This window comes from Eptesicus fuscus, chromosome 5 (genome assembly GCF_027574615.1).
Source record: "Eptesicus fuscus isolate TK198812 chromosome 5, DD_ASM_mEF_20220401, whole genome shotgun sequence".
In the NCBI taxonomy this organism is placed as follows: Eukaryota; Metazoa; Chordata; class Mammalia; order Chiroptera; family Vespertilionidae; genus Eptesicus; species Eptesicus fuscus.
In genome coordinates this window covers 75,462,250-75,475,247 of record NC_072477.1, presented here as the reverse complement: position 1 = coordinate 75,475,247, position 12,998 = coordinate 75,462,250, and the positions used below count along the sequence as shown (strand labels likewise).

Genomic DNA, 12,998 nt, shown 5'->3' with positions numbered 1-12,998 from the left:
CTCTGGTGGAATTCTGTTTTTCTGGAAATCATATCCACTTAATCTCTACAAGTGAATTAAACAATGCAGAATAACCAGGGAACATAATCATTTCATAAATCTTTTCCATATGAGTTTTACTCAAACCAATTTTAAGAAGGAAACATACTTTTCTAAAATTCTACATACTTTATTTACTTAGATCTTCTGTAGTAATCAATATTGGGGTTAAGAAAATTAATTTGGCGCTGGCCAAGTACTATGTCATTTGGTTAGAGCATTATCCTGATATGTCAAGGTTGTGGGTTTGATCCCTGGTCAGGGCACATACAAGTATCAACCAAAGAATGCATACATAAGTGGAACAATAAATTGATGTTCCCCCTCTAAAATCAATTAAATTGAAAAGAAGCAATCTCATTGGCCAGTTTGGCTGAGTTGGTTAGGTGTTGTCCTGTGTACTGAAATGTTGCCAGTTTGATTCCCAGGGTTAGAGGCTTAATCCCCTGTTTGGGGGGGGGAGGGGGGGGGGTGCAGAAGGCAACTCAGATGTTTCTCTCTCTCTCCCTTTCTAAAAATCAATAAAAATATATTTTTAAAAACAGATAGTGAATTTGTCTTAATGAATTTCACTTAAAAATGACTACTTTTAAAGGCTGTAATGATTCCTTTAATCACTGAGGAATTATGGAGTGTTTAGGATATGCAAGAAACTTGTAATATTCAAAAAGTGGGCACAATTGGAATTTATAAACTAGATCCATGAACTGGACATTAGTTTCCATCAAGATTCTGGATTGTTGATTATTAAAGTAACAGCTAATTCATGAAGATTAATGTAATTTCATTTAACAGCATAACTAGGATATTAGTACATATATAGCTAAATTTGGTGTTCCCTAAACATTGAATGGTCTTATAGAACATCTTTTAAGATCAGGATTGTTAATAAAGATTAACCAAAAGCAGAATACCTACAAAACCTTTTAAAATATATGTATTTCCTAAGCACATAATTTATAAATGCCTCCTGTTATGTATTGTACAACTATTTACTCTTGTTTTTATAATAAGTGCTTTTATTAACCATAAATTTAAGTCTGCTTGGGGATTTGAATTGTTCGGTTTCACCTGCACCCTCTCCAATCTGGGAACCCTCGGGGGATGTCACTCTTGCAATCCAGGTCCGCTGACTCCTAACTGCTTGCCTGCCTGCCTGATAGACCCTAACCACTTCTGCCTGCCTGCCTGATAGCCCCTAACCACTTCTGCCTGCCTGCCTGATAGCCCCTAACCACTTCTGCCTGCCTGCCTGATAGCCCCTAACCACTTCTTCCTGCCTGCCTGATAGCCCCTAACTGCTCCCCTGCCAGCCTGATTGCTCCTAACTGCCTCTGCCTTGGTCCATGCACTTGGAACCCGGGCTTCACTCTCTCTGGCCAGCCGCAGGCACCCGGGACTGCGGTTGGCTTCCCCGGGGCCCGGCTTTCTCAGGAAGGACGCCTAAAAGGTCACCTGGTCTTATTAGCATATTACCCTTTTATTAGTACGTGTGTGTGTGTGTGTGTGTGTGTGTGTGTGTGTGTGTGTGTTGATTTCATAGAGGAAGGGAGTTGGGAGAGCGAAACATCAATGATGAGAGAGAATCATTGATTGGCTGCTTGCTGCATGCCCCCCACTGGGGATCGAGCCCACCACCCAGGCATATGCCTTTGACCAGAATAGAACCCGGAACCCTTCAGTCCGCAGACAAACACTCTGTCCACTGAGCCAAATTGGCTAGGGCAGTTGTTACATCTTTAAAATCAGTATTGCTTGTGAAATGACTAGGTATCTTATGGGTCAGAATTGTGGTAGTCATGTATAAATGATGTATATTACCTATTTTATTAAATTTGTGTATATAATAAGACATTTTAACATAATCCATGAGAATTAGTTTGTCATGTTTCTCTTGAGTATTGGAAAAATATCATTAGACATTGGTATCTTTAATCTTGACAGTGTTCCTCTAAATCAAAAGAAGGTCCATCATAACTGGTGGTTGGAATGGCAACTGGCAGCAGACTGATAAAAAACTAAAAGAATGCCAAACATTAAGATTGAGTCTAACATACATAAAGATAATTTTTGTTTTGAAATAGTCTGAGGAAATTTTTATTCTCTTGCTTAGGGTCTTTTGATTTCACCCAGTTTATCATCACCATCTAGTAGTATTAAATGTCCCAACTATATTTTGTAGGTTATCACATAAGATGGAAATAAAATAGCCATCGAATTCTATAAAAAGATACTTAAGGAATCTGGCATATTGTAAGTCAGTTGAGGTACTTAGGTATTTCCAGTGTGAATGAATTGGTTCTGTTTATTGCCTTTGTATAATAAGGTTAATTATACTTGAAGGGCAGCGTGTCAGTTGTCCACATTAATCTAGCTAAAGTGGTTTATGGGCAGAATTTCGAGGTGTTCGTTCCCCTCCCACCCCCCCAGCAAATCCCTATTTTCTTTTTCTTTTTTTTTTTTTTTTACATAAATTTTTGTTGATTTCAGAGAGGAAGGGAGATGGAAGAGAGATAGAAACATCAGTGATTAGAATCATTGATCGGCTGGCTCCTGCACAACCTCTACTGGGGATTGAGCCTGCAACCCTGGCATGTGCCCTTGACTGGAATTGAACCTGGGACCTTTTGTTTGAAGGCTGAACAAGCCCATACCAACTAGGGCTCGAGGGCTTTTGTATATCTTTGGGATAGTGAGTGAGACTCGTTTTAGTAAAAGCAATGTGCAAGAATATGGAATTATTGATAGATGGCAAGCAATGGCTAGGTTAGCATGACTGAGAAGGTGAAAAATGAGTCGAAATTGGTAGTAGATAGCTTAGGGGTTTCTAATTTGCTTGAGGACTTTATAACGGTGGTCATTTAGAATGAAATGTTCAAGAAGATTGTGTTGCCAATTGTCTGTGGAGGGGAAAAAATAATCTGTTAGAATAGACTAGAGTAGGGGGAGTTGAATTTCTATAAGGATATATTCTTGGCCTCTAATCTCTGAAGAGTAATAGACTTGCTGTTGTGAGATCCGTGGAGGTTGACTGGTACTCTAGGTAGTCACAGTGGTTAAAATAAGAGTAGATTAAGTTTTATCAAGAAATACTTTGTTTTTAACATCTTTTCACCTGAATGCATTTTTTTCCCTTCCAGTTTTGGCTTTGTGAGGAAACCGTAATCATCAAAGACAATGGCCAGCAATGTTACCAACAAGACAGATCCTCGCTCCATGAACTCCCGTGTATTCATTGGGAATCTCAATACTCTTGTGGTGAAGAAATCTGATGTGGAGGCTATCTTCTCAAAGTATGGCAAAATTGTGGGTTGCTCTGTTCATAAGGGCTTTGCCTTCGTTCAATATGTTAATGAGAGAAATGCCCGGGCTGCGGTGGCAGGAGAAGATGGCAGAATGATCGCTGGCCAGGTTTTAGGTAAGATATGAGTTGAATTAATTTTTTATCATTTTAATAGTCGGAGATTTTCTGGGTTTGATAATTGACTTTAGCATAATAAAAATGTTAGGTTTATAGATATATTAGGCTAAATACAGACTTTTATTTATTATGCCATTAGTAGTTGAGACTAGATAACCCTCACTTGGTAGTCTTGGGTAATGTAGAGGAGGTAGGAATGATATTTCGTAAGGTAATAAATGGCTGTGGGTACTGCTCACAGTGGACTGGTAGAATACAATATAGCTTAGTCACTCATGGGCTGCAGAATCAGATTACTTGGCTCTGCATTGGGGCTTCACACTGTGTTAGGCAGCTTACTTAGCTTGGCTGAGCCCTATATTTTCTCTTCTCTTCAAATGGAGATAATAGTATCTTGGTTTATTACTTATTCTTACCTGATGTATTAGTACTGTGTCAAGAGGATTTAGATAAATTGATTGAGATAATTCATGAAAAGCTTCTGGTAGAACTCCAGCATGTTATGCTAGAGACACTTTAAACCTGTTAATTCTTCTATCCCTTTTCCATTTAAAAATTTTATGACATTCTATTTGTTGGAAAAGCCTTTAGTATTTTCCTACACTCTGAACTGATTGCTTCCTTATCATTAAGTTTTTTCTACCCCTATGATCTGGAGGACTGCTGGTTAAATAGAAATAGAATGTGAGCCATGTAGTGATTTTTAAATTTGTAAATAACTATATTAAAAGAAGTATCAAAGAGGTGACATTAATTTTACTTAACCCACTCTGACTGGTTTGGCTCAGTGGATAGAGCATTGGCCTGCAGAATGAAAGGTCCCAGGTTCGATCTGGTCAAGGGCATGTACCTTGGTTGCGGGCACATCCCCAGTAGGAAGTGTGCAGGAGGCAGCTGATGGATGTTTCTCTCTCATTGATGTTTCTGTCTCTATCCCTCTCCCTTCCTCTCTGTAAAATATCAATAAGATATATTTAAAACTTTTTTTTTTTTTTTACTTAACCCAGTATACCCAAAGTATTGTCACTTTGATATGTAATCATTTAAAAATATGATTGGGGTATTTTACATTCTCTTTTCATACCAAGTCTTTGAAATCCATTGTGTATGCATACTTATAAAACATCTGAATTCAGATATACATTTCTTTTTAAAAATTTGAGTTGTATTGATTTTTTTTTTTTTTTTTTTTTATATTTTATTGATTTTTTACAGAGAGGAAGGGAAAGGGAGAGAGAGTTAGAAACATCGATGAGAGAGAAACATTGTTCAGCTGCCTCCTGCACACCCCTTCCTGGGGCCGTGCCCGCAACCAAGGTACATGCCCTTGACTGGAATCGAACCCAGGACCCTTCAGTCCCCAGGCCGACGCTCTATCCACTGAGCCAAACCGGCCAGGGCAGTTGTATTGATTTTAGAGGAGAGAGAAATAATTGATTTTGTTGTTCCATTTATTTATACATTCATTGGTTGCTTTATAGTGTATCACATTTGATGGCCTACCCCACAGTTGTCCCATTTTTGGTGATATTAAGAAAATTTGTGGGATCAAGTTTGACATCCTGACCTATCTTTGATAAAGTTTCCCGTAGATTTTTCACCTTACGGTGAATGGTATTTTTTAGGTAATTTATTAGGGGTTCAAAAGAGTGGGTTTTCTAATTCCTTCTGTACTTATTAACTGTAATTTTTCTAAACTGAACAGCTTCTTGTTAATTTCACATTTGAAAGGCAGAATAAATCTTTTCAAATTTTTGTGTAATTGATCCTCTAGCAACCTTTAAATATAGTCAGTTATTGCTTTTATTTACTATTATTTTGAATTTGTATATTTAAATTAATGTGTTTTTAGTCCATTGCAATTTTTTAAACTGATTTTTAGAGAGCGGAAGGGAGAGAAAAGAGAAAGACAGAGAAACATTGCTTTGTTGCTTTTTGTATGTGCTTTGACCAAGAGTCGAATCCACAAACTTGGCTTATTAGGATGTGATTTAACCAACTGAGCTAGCTGGATAGAGCCACAAATCTTTCTTTAGAGCTCAAAATCATTTCTTTAGCCTAGTGGATCACCTTCAAGTCGGTCCCTATGTCATCGTGACCTTCCTAATGGAATAATGTATTGTTGCCTCGTTCTCTGGCACCAGAAGATAGTCCAGGTCATCTGGTATATAGCTTGACATAAATTTGGAATTTGCCCTTTTGCCCAAGAGCCTTGGCTCCTTTTAACGAGAATTATTTAGAAACCACTGTCTGTATATCAGGAGTTATTGTTATGAATTTTAATTGCTTCTGACTAGATTCAGTGGGTAGATTAGGAGGTACTTACACTTTTTAAGAAAAGAAAAAATACAATTTTATGTGTACTTTGTGCCACAGTTTTAAAATAACCATACTTGTGTTTTTACTAAAATTAAGATTATTAAATACAATTTTATTAATATATAATCTATTGGGTATTGACTCAGTTTGGAATCACATGAAATCTGTAAAGTTGTCTAATCAACTTTGATATAGTTTAGTTCCTTTGTTTCTTTTTTTACATTTAAACATTGCTTTTAAAATATATTTTTTTTTATTTCAGAGAGAAAGATAGAAACATCAGTGATGAGAATCATTGATTGGCTGCCCCCTGCACGCCCCCTTCTGGGGATCAAGCCTGCAGTCTAGGCATGTGCCCTTGACTGGAATCGGACCTGGGACCCTTCAATCCACGTCACTGAGCCAAATGGCTAGGGCAAAATTGCTTTCTAAGAAATGTAATTATATCTTGCCCTGGCCAGTGTGGCTCCGTTAGTTGAGCATTGTCCAATGAACCAAAAGGTCCCTGGTTGGATTCCAGGTCAGTGGACATGCCCGGGTTGTGGGCTCAATCCCCAATAGGGGCCATGCAGGAGGCAGCCTATCCATGTTTCTTTGTCATCGATGTTTCTCTTTCATACATTTTTCTCTTTCTCTCCCTTACTCTCCCTTCCTCTCACTCTCAAAATCAATAGAATATACATTTTTTAAAAATTTAATTCCTATCTTTAATGTTATAAACGACTATAGTCAAAACTGTAAAAGCTCAAGGCTTTTATAAACATTAGATATTAAAAATTAGAAATGGCCCTAACCAGTTTGGCTTAGTGTATAGAGCGTCGGCCTGCGGACTCAGGGGTCCCAGGTTCGATTCTGGTCAAGGGCATGTACCTTGGTTGCGGCCACAGCCCCAGTAGGGGTGTGCAGGAGACAGCTGATTGATGTTTCTTTTTCATCTATGTTTCTTTCTTTTTTTTTTTTTTTTAATATATTTTTATTGATTTTTTACAGAGAGGAAGAGAGAGGGATAGAGAGTTAGAAACATCGATGAGAGAGAAACATCGATCAGCTGCCTCTTGCACACCCCCTACTGGGGATGTGCCCGCAACCATGGTACATGCCCTTGACCGGAATCGAACCTAGGACCCTTGAGTCCGCAGGCCGACGCTCTATCCACTGAGCCAAACCAGTTTCGGCTCATCTATGTTTCTAATTCCCTCTCCCTTCCACTCTGTAAAAAATCAATAAATTATATATTTTTAAAATTAGAAATGAATTTAGTGGACCAAGAATTGAAGATTATTCATGAATTGTCTATTTAGCAAAAAGACAATGTACTAAATGTCTGTTTTTTAGTTGGTTATTTGAGTTGAGGTTTTTTTGTTTTTTTTTTAGTTTTAAAAGAGCTACAGTTGCCTCTTGTTAATGAGGAAGTACATGAACTCTTGTTGTTTTTTTTTTTTTTTTTTTTTTTTAATATTTTATTGATTTTTTACAGAGAGGAAGAGAGAGGGAGAGAGATAGAAACATTGATGAGAGGGAAACATCGATCAGCTGCCTCCTGCACATCCCCCACTGGGGATGTGCCCGCAACCAAGGTACATGCCCTTGACTGGAATCGAACCTGGGACCCTTGAGTCCGCAGGCCAACGCTCTATCCACTGAGCCAAACCAGTTTCGGCTGAACTCTTGTTTTGTAGGCAGTGGATGGACAGGCTAAGTAGTTGGCTGCTAGAATGGGTGTTTTAAATATTTATGTTTTATATGGAAACTAGAGGCCCAGTGCATGAAATTTTTGCACGGGTAGGGTCTCTAGTGGCTGCTGGCTCCCTGCTGGCGCCTTCCTTCGTGCCATGCCTCCCCCTGGTGGTCAGCACACGTCATAGCAAGCAATCAAACTCCCAGACAGGACACTTTGCATATTAGGCATATATACATACATATATATATGTATGTATGTGTACACACACACACACACACACACACACACACACACACACAAACAAACTAGGATATTTTTTTCCTTCTCTTTATTTCCCTTTTCTTGGTGAGTATGTATGTGCATGTACAGGTGGTTAAGCATTTCTGTAAAATACTTGCAACTTTAAGAATTGGTTCTACTTACAAGTAGAATAAACATTTGCCTTTGGGGAAATTTAAGGATACCATAGTTATATTAATTCATGAACTGCCATATAAAATCTCTGAGGTCATTCATTTCTAATATATTTGTTTAAAATATACAGAATCATTTCTGGAAAGGCAACTATTAGTCACTGATACTTTTTTCCTGTGAGAGTAACTAAGTGAACAAAATGGGTGTTCTGAATGGTAAGCATTTCATTGAAGTAGGAGCTGAGCATGTAAGGTACCAAAGACAAACTTGGTGTGTTATAAATAATGAAAACTTTTTTGGTACAGAAGGAATGGAAGATTAAGTTCAAGTCTTATAAAAATTCTTGAGTGTTTATATCATAAGGAAAGGTTACAGTATTAGATCTTTATTTATATGACTCATGTACACTTTTAAAAATCCCAACAGAGTTATCACTAAAATTTTTTCTTTGTTTTTTTCAGATATTAATCTGGCTGCAGAGCCAAAAGTGAACCGAGGAAAAGCAGGTGTGAAACGATCTGCAGCGGAGATGTACGGGTCAGTACCAGAACACCCTTCTCCGTCCCCTCTACTCAGGTCCGGAACTTTATTATTTATAACTCCATTGTGTCCATCAGTGGGCATATTCTCTATCTGTTTTTCTGGATATGGGAGGGCTAATTGTAGTATGTTTTATCTGTGTCAAAGTAATGCTTTATTAATTTTTTGTTAATATACTTCCTTTTCACCCATTTCCCATAAAATTATTAGACTTCCCTGAGATTTTGGCAATTAAAGAATACTTTGATATTTAGCATAAATTATAAAATTCTTCAAGAGGCGTTTAGCTTCTCAGGAGCTGAGGAGTAAGAGAGGGAAGATGGCCTAAGAGTGTTTAGTTTACTATTGTAATTTTCAGTGTTCTTATTTTAGCTATTATGTGGTGTGTTGAAATTTTAGCAAAACTTTCGCCTGAATTTGAATTTGTCCACTGCATGTTCAGTGGCCTAAGATGCTTAGAATTCAGTGATGTTATTTGAATGATTGGAAGTTGTTCCATGCTAATCTGTTGATCTATTTGTTGTGGTTGGTTTGGCATGGGCTTTGGGGTTTTTTCCCCTATCTGCTGTTGTGAATTGACATTAATGGCTTCAAATTAATGCTCTTTGGTATTTATTTTTCAGCTCCTCTTTTGACTTGGACTATGACTTTCAACGGGATTATTATGACAGGTATGTTAAAAGTTTTTGTCTATCTTGATAAAAAGCAGCTAGTGAGAATCATTTTGTTTTTCTACTTTGTAGTAACGAACAACATATTCTCAAACAAAATCTCTTCTTTCTGCCAAAAACAAAATGAAAAATACTTCCCTTTCACAAATTGAGGTAGACTAGTAAGGTGACATTTCTATTGATTTCAAAGAATCAGTTTATATATCTTTAGGGCATATTGGGACATGTCCAATATTTTCTAGACTAAGGTTTTTTCTTGAAACACGTCAGTTTTCTTTTTGTTTTAATTTGTATGCCAAGTAAAAGGACTTCCTGACTTAACTAATGATGAAATGAGACTTAAATAGCAGTGTTATGTTTCTTCATTATTTCCCTATGGCATACTTGCCACTTGGCTTTGCATTGTATGGGATTACAGTAAAATTTAAAAAATGATTCCTAACTTTTTTGTACAGTTAACTTTAAGCAAATAAACTAATACAAAATAGGCTATAATCAGTATATATAATGAATTAACAATACAAATTGCTTTGAGAGTTAATGTTAGAGTGTTAAGATTTATATTATAGATTAGTAATCATAGTGATATAGTTCTAATAGGTAGGGGGGTTGGCATGGCCATTGTTGCTCAGGGTTGAGCGTCAAACCATGAACCAGGAGGTCATCCTTTGATTCCCCAGTCAGGGCACATGCCTGGGCTGCGGGCTGGATCCCCAGTGGAGGCGGCCAATCGACAAATCTCATCATTGATGTTTCCCTCTTTCGTCCTCTCTCTGAAATCAATTAAAAATGAATGAATGAATGAATGAATGAATGAATGAATGAAAGATAAGGAGGTTGGAATAATGATTTCTTCTTGTGCTTTCAGAACAGCATTAATATTTTTTGGAGATTCCTAAGAAATAAAATTGAAAATAAAATTAAAAGATGTGTGGGTAGGGATAGATTATGGATGGCTTTTATTTTTAATTTTTAAATTTTATTTTGCTCTATTTTTTCCATCACCTTTTATCTCCTCTATGCCCTCTTCCACCTCCAGCTGATAATAGGAATTAATTATTGGGGAGTGGCATGATATGCAGAAAGTATTGGTATTATATTGACATTCAGATAATCTTCAGGAATTATTAAGGAAACAGCTATACTAACAATAGAGGAATATGCAAATTGGCTGTAACACCATCACATAACAACCAATCAGGATGGGGGCAGGGCTGTGGCTGAGAGCTCTCAGCATGCCTGCAGCAGGGGTCTGAAGGGAGAGCAGATAGGCAGTTAGGGGGATGAGGCCAGCAGGGGAGAGCAGTTAGGGCCATCTGGCTGGCAGGAGAGAGCAGTTAGGCAATTAGGGGGATCAGGCAGGTAGTATTTGACCATACTTATCCATTGGACTTGATAAATAAGTGTTAGTTTTGCCTTTGTATTTGAGAAATATCAGGTAGACTATGGTAGCTAAGTATTAAAAGGCCAAAGGAATAAGACTGGAAAAATGTTTTGAATCTACATCGTAAAAATCCTCGAATGCCATAAGGTTGTATGATTTGAATCTCGTTCATTATTTCATTTGTCTTCAGAGATTTCAGATTTTTTTGTTTAAACACATATTTTTCTACTTCAAAAATACTAAAGTTATAAAAATGGCAGACTTTAGTTGGGAGAACAAATCTGGGAAAACTTGGTCACAGATAGAGTGACTTAAAGGTCCTGAAATTTTGTGAATAACTGGATTTGTCTGAAGCAGTTACACTTTATCCACTACCATCCCACACATAGGAATCTCTTGGCCACATTTAAAAAATACACATGCCCAAGTACACCTGTAGTGGTTTTTATACAGCTGGGTTAGGTAGACTCTTTATTGGTGTATGTTTTTTAAAGCTCCCAAGGAATTCTAATGTCCTGGGAGGGTTGAGAATCATTGCTAACATAGAACAAGGAAGTAGTTTTAATTCTGTGACTATTACCTATTTCTTTGTCATGACACTCTTAGAAAAATTTTAATACACGTTTTATGGATATAATTTCTGAGGTATTGTGAACTCTAGGTAAGAAACTCTTTTTCAAATCTATAATACTAAAAGCATAATATGCTAATTAAAATCAGATGTCCTTCTGGAGGACCTTCCAAATGAAGCTGGGGCTGTGAGGCAGCCAGGGGAAGGAAGGCCTACTCTTGCACGAATTTCGTGCATCAGGGTTCTAGTTGTATGTATAAAATTCAGACAGTGTAACCCTATCTTTATGAAAATAGTCTTCTGGCCCAAACCGGTTTGGCTCAGTGGATAGAGCGTCGGCCTGCGGACTGAAAGGTCCCAGGTTCGATTCCGGTCAAGGGCATGTGCATTGGTTGCGGGCACATCCCCTGTGAGGGGTGTGCAGGAGGCAGCTGGTCGATGTTTCTCTCTCATCGATGTTTCTAGCTCTCTATTCCTCTCCCTTCCTCTCTGTAAAAAAATCAATAAAATATATTTTTAAAAAAAAAAAGAAAAGAAAATAGTCTTCTGAAGTTTTACTTTAGTTGTCTTGGTAAGGCAGCAAAACTTTGAACATCCCTATCATTTCACAGTGTAAATACAGGGTGTTCCTCCAAAATGTATATACACTTTGAATTATTACAATGGGTTAAATCGGCAAAGAAGCAGCATCAATCGACCTATCAGTTGTTATAAAGTGTGTATACATTTTTTTGGGACAATCCTACTTGTTTGGAAACATAGTTTTAAGTGAGGAATTTTGTAAAACTTAATAAAAAAGATACAGACGGCAAGGGACAGTGAAGAAATTTAGATGTTTGCAGAAATATCTTCAAATTTCTTACCATTGCTATTTAGTCCTAAAAATGGATGGCAACACACTGTTGGCCTCTTTGTTTTTAAAGAGGCAAGAGAATACCTTTAGTTACTCTTTAATGTATTGCTCGATGATATGGTGTGTCTGTTAAAAGGAATGTCTTCCCCCTTCCATTCTAATCTGAAGACTAATGGAATAAGCAAGTGATAGCTATTAAAGAGTTGGTCAAGTATAGTACTGAGTTCTGTGATAGGAAAATGAACAGGCTTAGTGAAGAATGGAAAAAACTACTCAGGAAAATGGTGTTTTCTTTTACTCAGAAGTTCTTCTGAAGTTACTTTATTTGTAAGGTTAAGATATTTGTTATCCTAATTAGTGATCCTAAACCAACTATGTTGGATTCTTTATTATAAGAAGGTACAGCCTGGTCACTGTGGCTCAGTGGTTGAGCGTCGACCAGGAGGTCACAGTTCGATTCCCGATCACATGCCCAGATTGTGGGCTTGATTTGGCTGCCTTCTGCACACCCCTTACCAGGGATTAAGCCTTGAAACCTGGTCATGTGCCATGACCAGGAATCAAACTGGCAACCTTTCTGTGCACAGGATGATGCACAACCAACTGAGCCACACCCACCAGGCCTAGTCTGAGTTTTGACATAAACTTAAGGAATATAGGCAGTGGGTGTTTTGTAAGGGAAAACAAATTTTAAATATCAGGAAACTGGTTATTAACTGTTTTGTTAGGTGAATTGCAGTGATTTGTATATTTGCTTTGATATTAATGGGTGTTAATTAGCAAGTCCCAATGATTGTAAATAAATACCTTTAAAACTGGAGAGGATAATCAAACAATAAAACTTACCTGAATCTCTGACATTTTAATATGCTGTCTTCTGAGCAGGAGACAACACAGATTTGGATTCTGTGTCCTTAATGCTGCTGCCTGTTACTCCAGTAAGGTTACTGATATTCAGTGTGTGTGTGTGTGTGTGTGTGTGTGTGTGTGTGTGTGTGTGTGTGTGTGTGTTAAGAACTGTTAACCTGAAATCATTAAAGATTATCTACTTTGGAAGACTTTTTAATGCAAGTTTTTGCTTTGCCATCTTGTTCTTGTGGAATTT

General features: G+C 37.5%; 1 protein-coding gene across 16 annotated transcripts in view; it reads left to right on the top strand.

Annotated features, from left to right (window-relative positions):
• HNRNPC (heterogeneous nuclear ribonucleoprotein C) overlaps window positions 1-12,998 on the top strand; it is a 45,770-nt gene that overhangs the window by 27,802 nt on the left and 4,970 nt on the right. For 12 of the 16 annotated variants that reach the window (XM_054716421.1, XM_054716419.1, XM_054716415.1 and 9 more), the window contains 3 exons: window positions 3,180-3,457; window positions 8,336-8,450; window positions 9,038-9,085. In XM_054716421.1, coding sequence (XP_054572396.1) covers window positions 3,217-3,457; window positions 8,336-8,450; window positions 9,038-9,085 — 404 coding nt within the window. In that variant the 5' untranslated portion in view covers window positions 3,180-3,216. The remainder of the gene's footprint in view (window positions 1-3,179; window positions 3,458-8,335; window positions 8,451-9,037; window positions 9,086-12,998) is intronic. The other 4 variants (XM_054716427.1, XM_054716426.1, XM_054716425.1 and 1 more) reach the window with 1 other exon arrangement.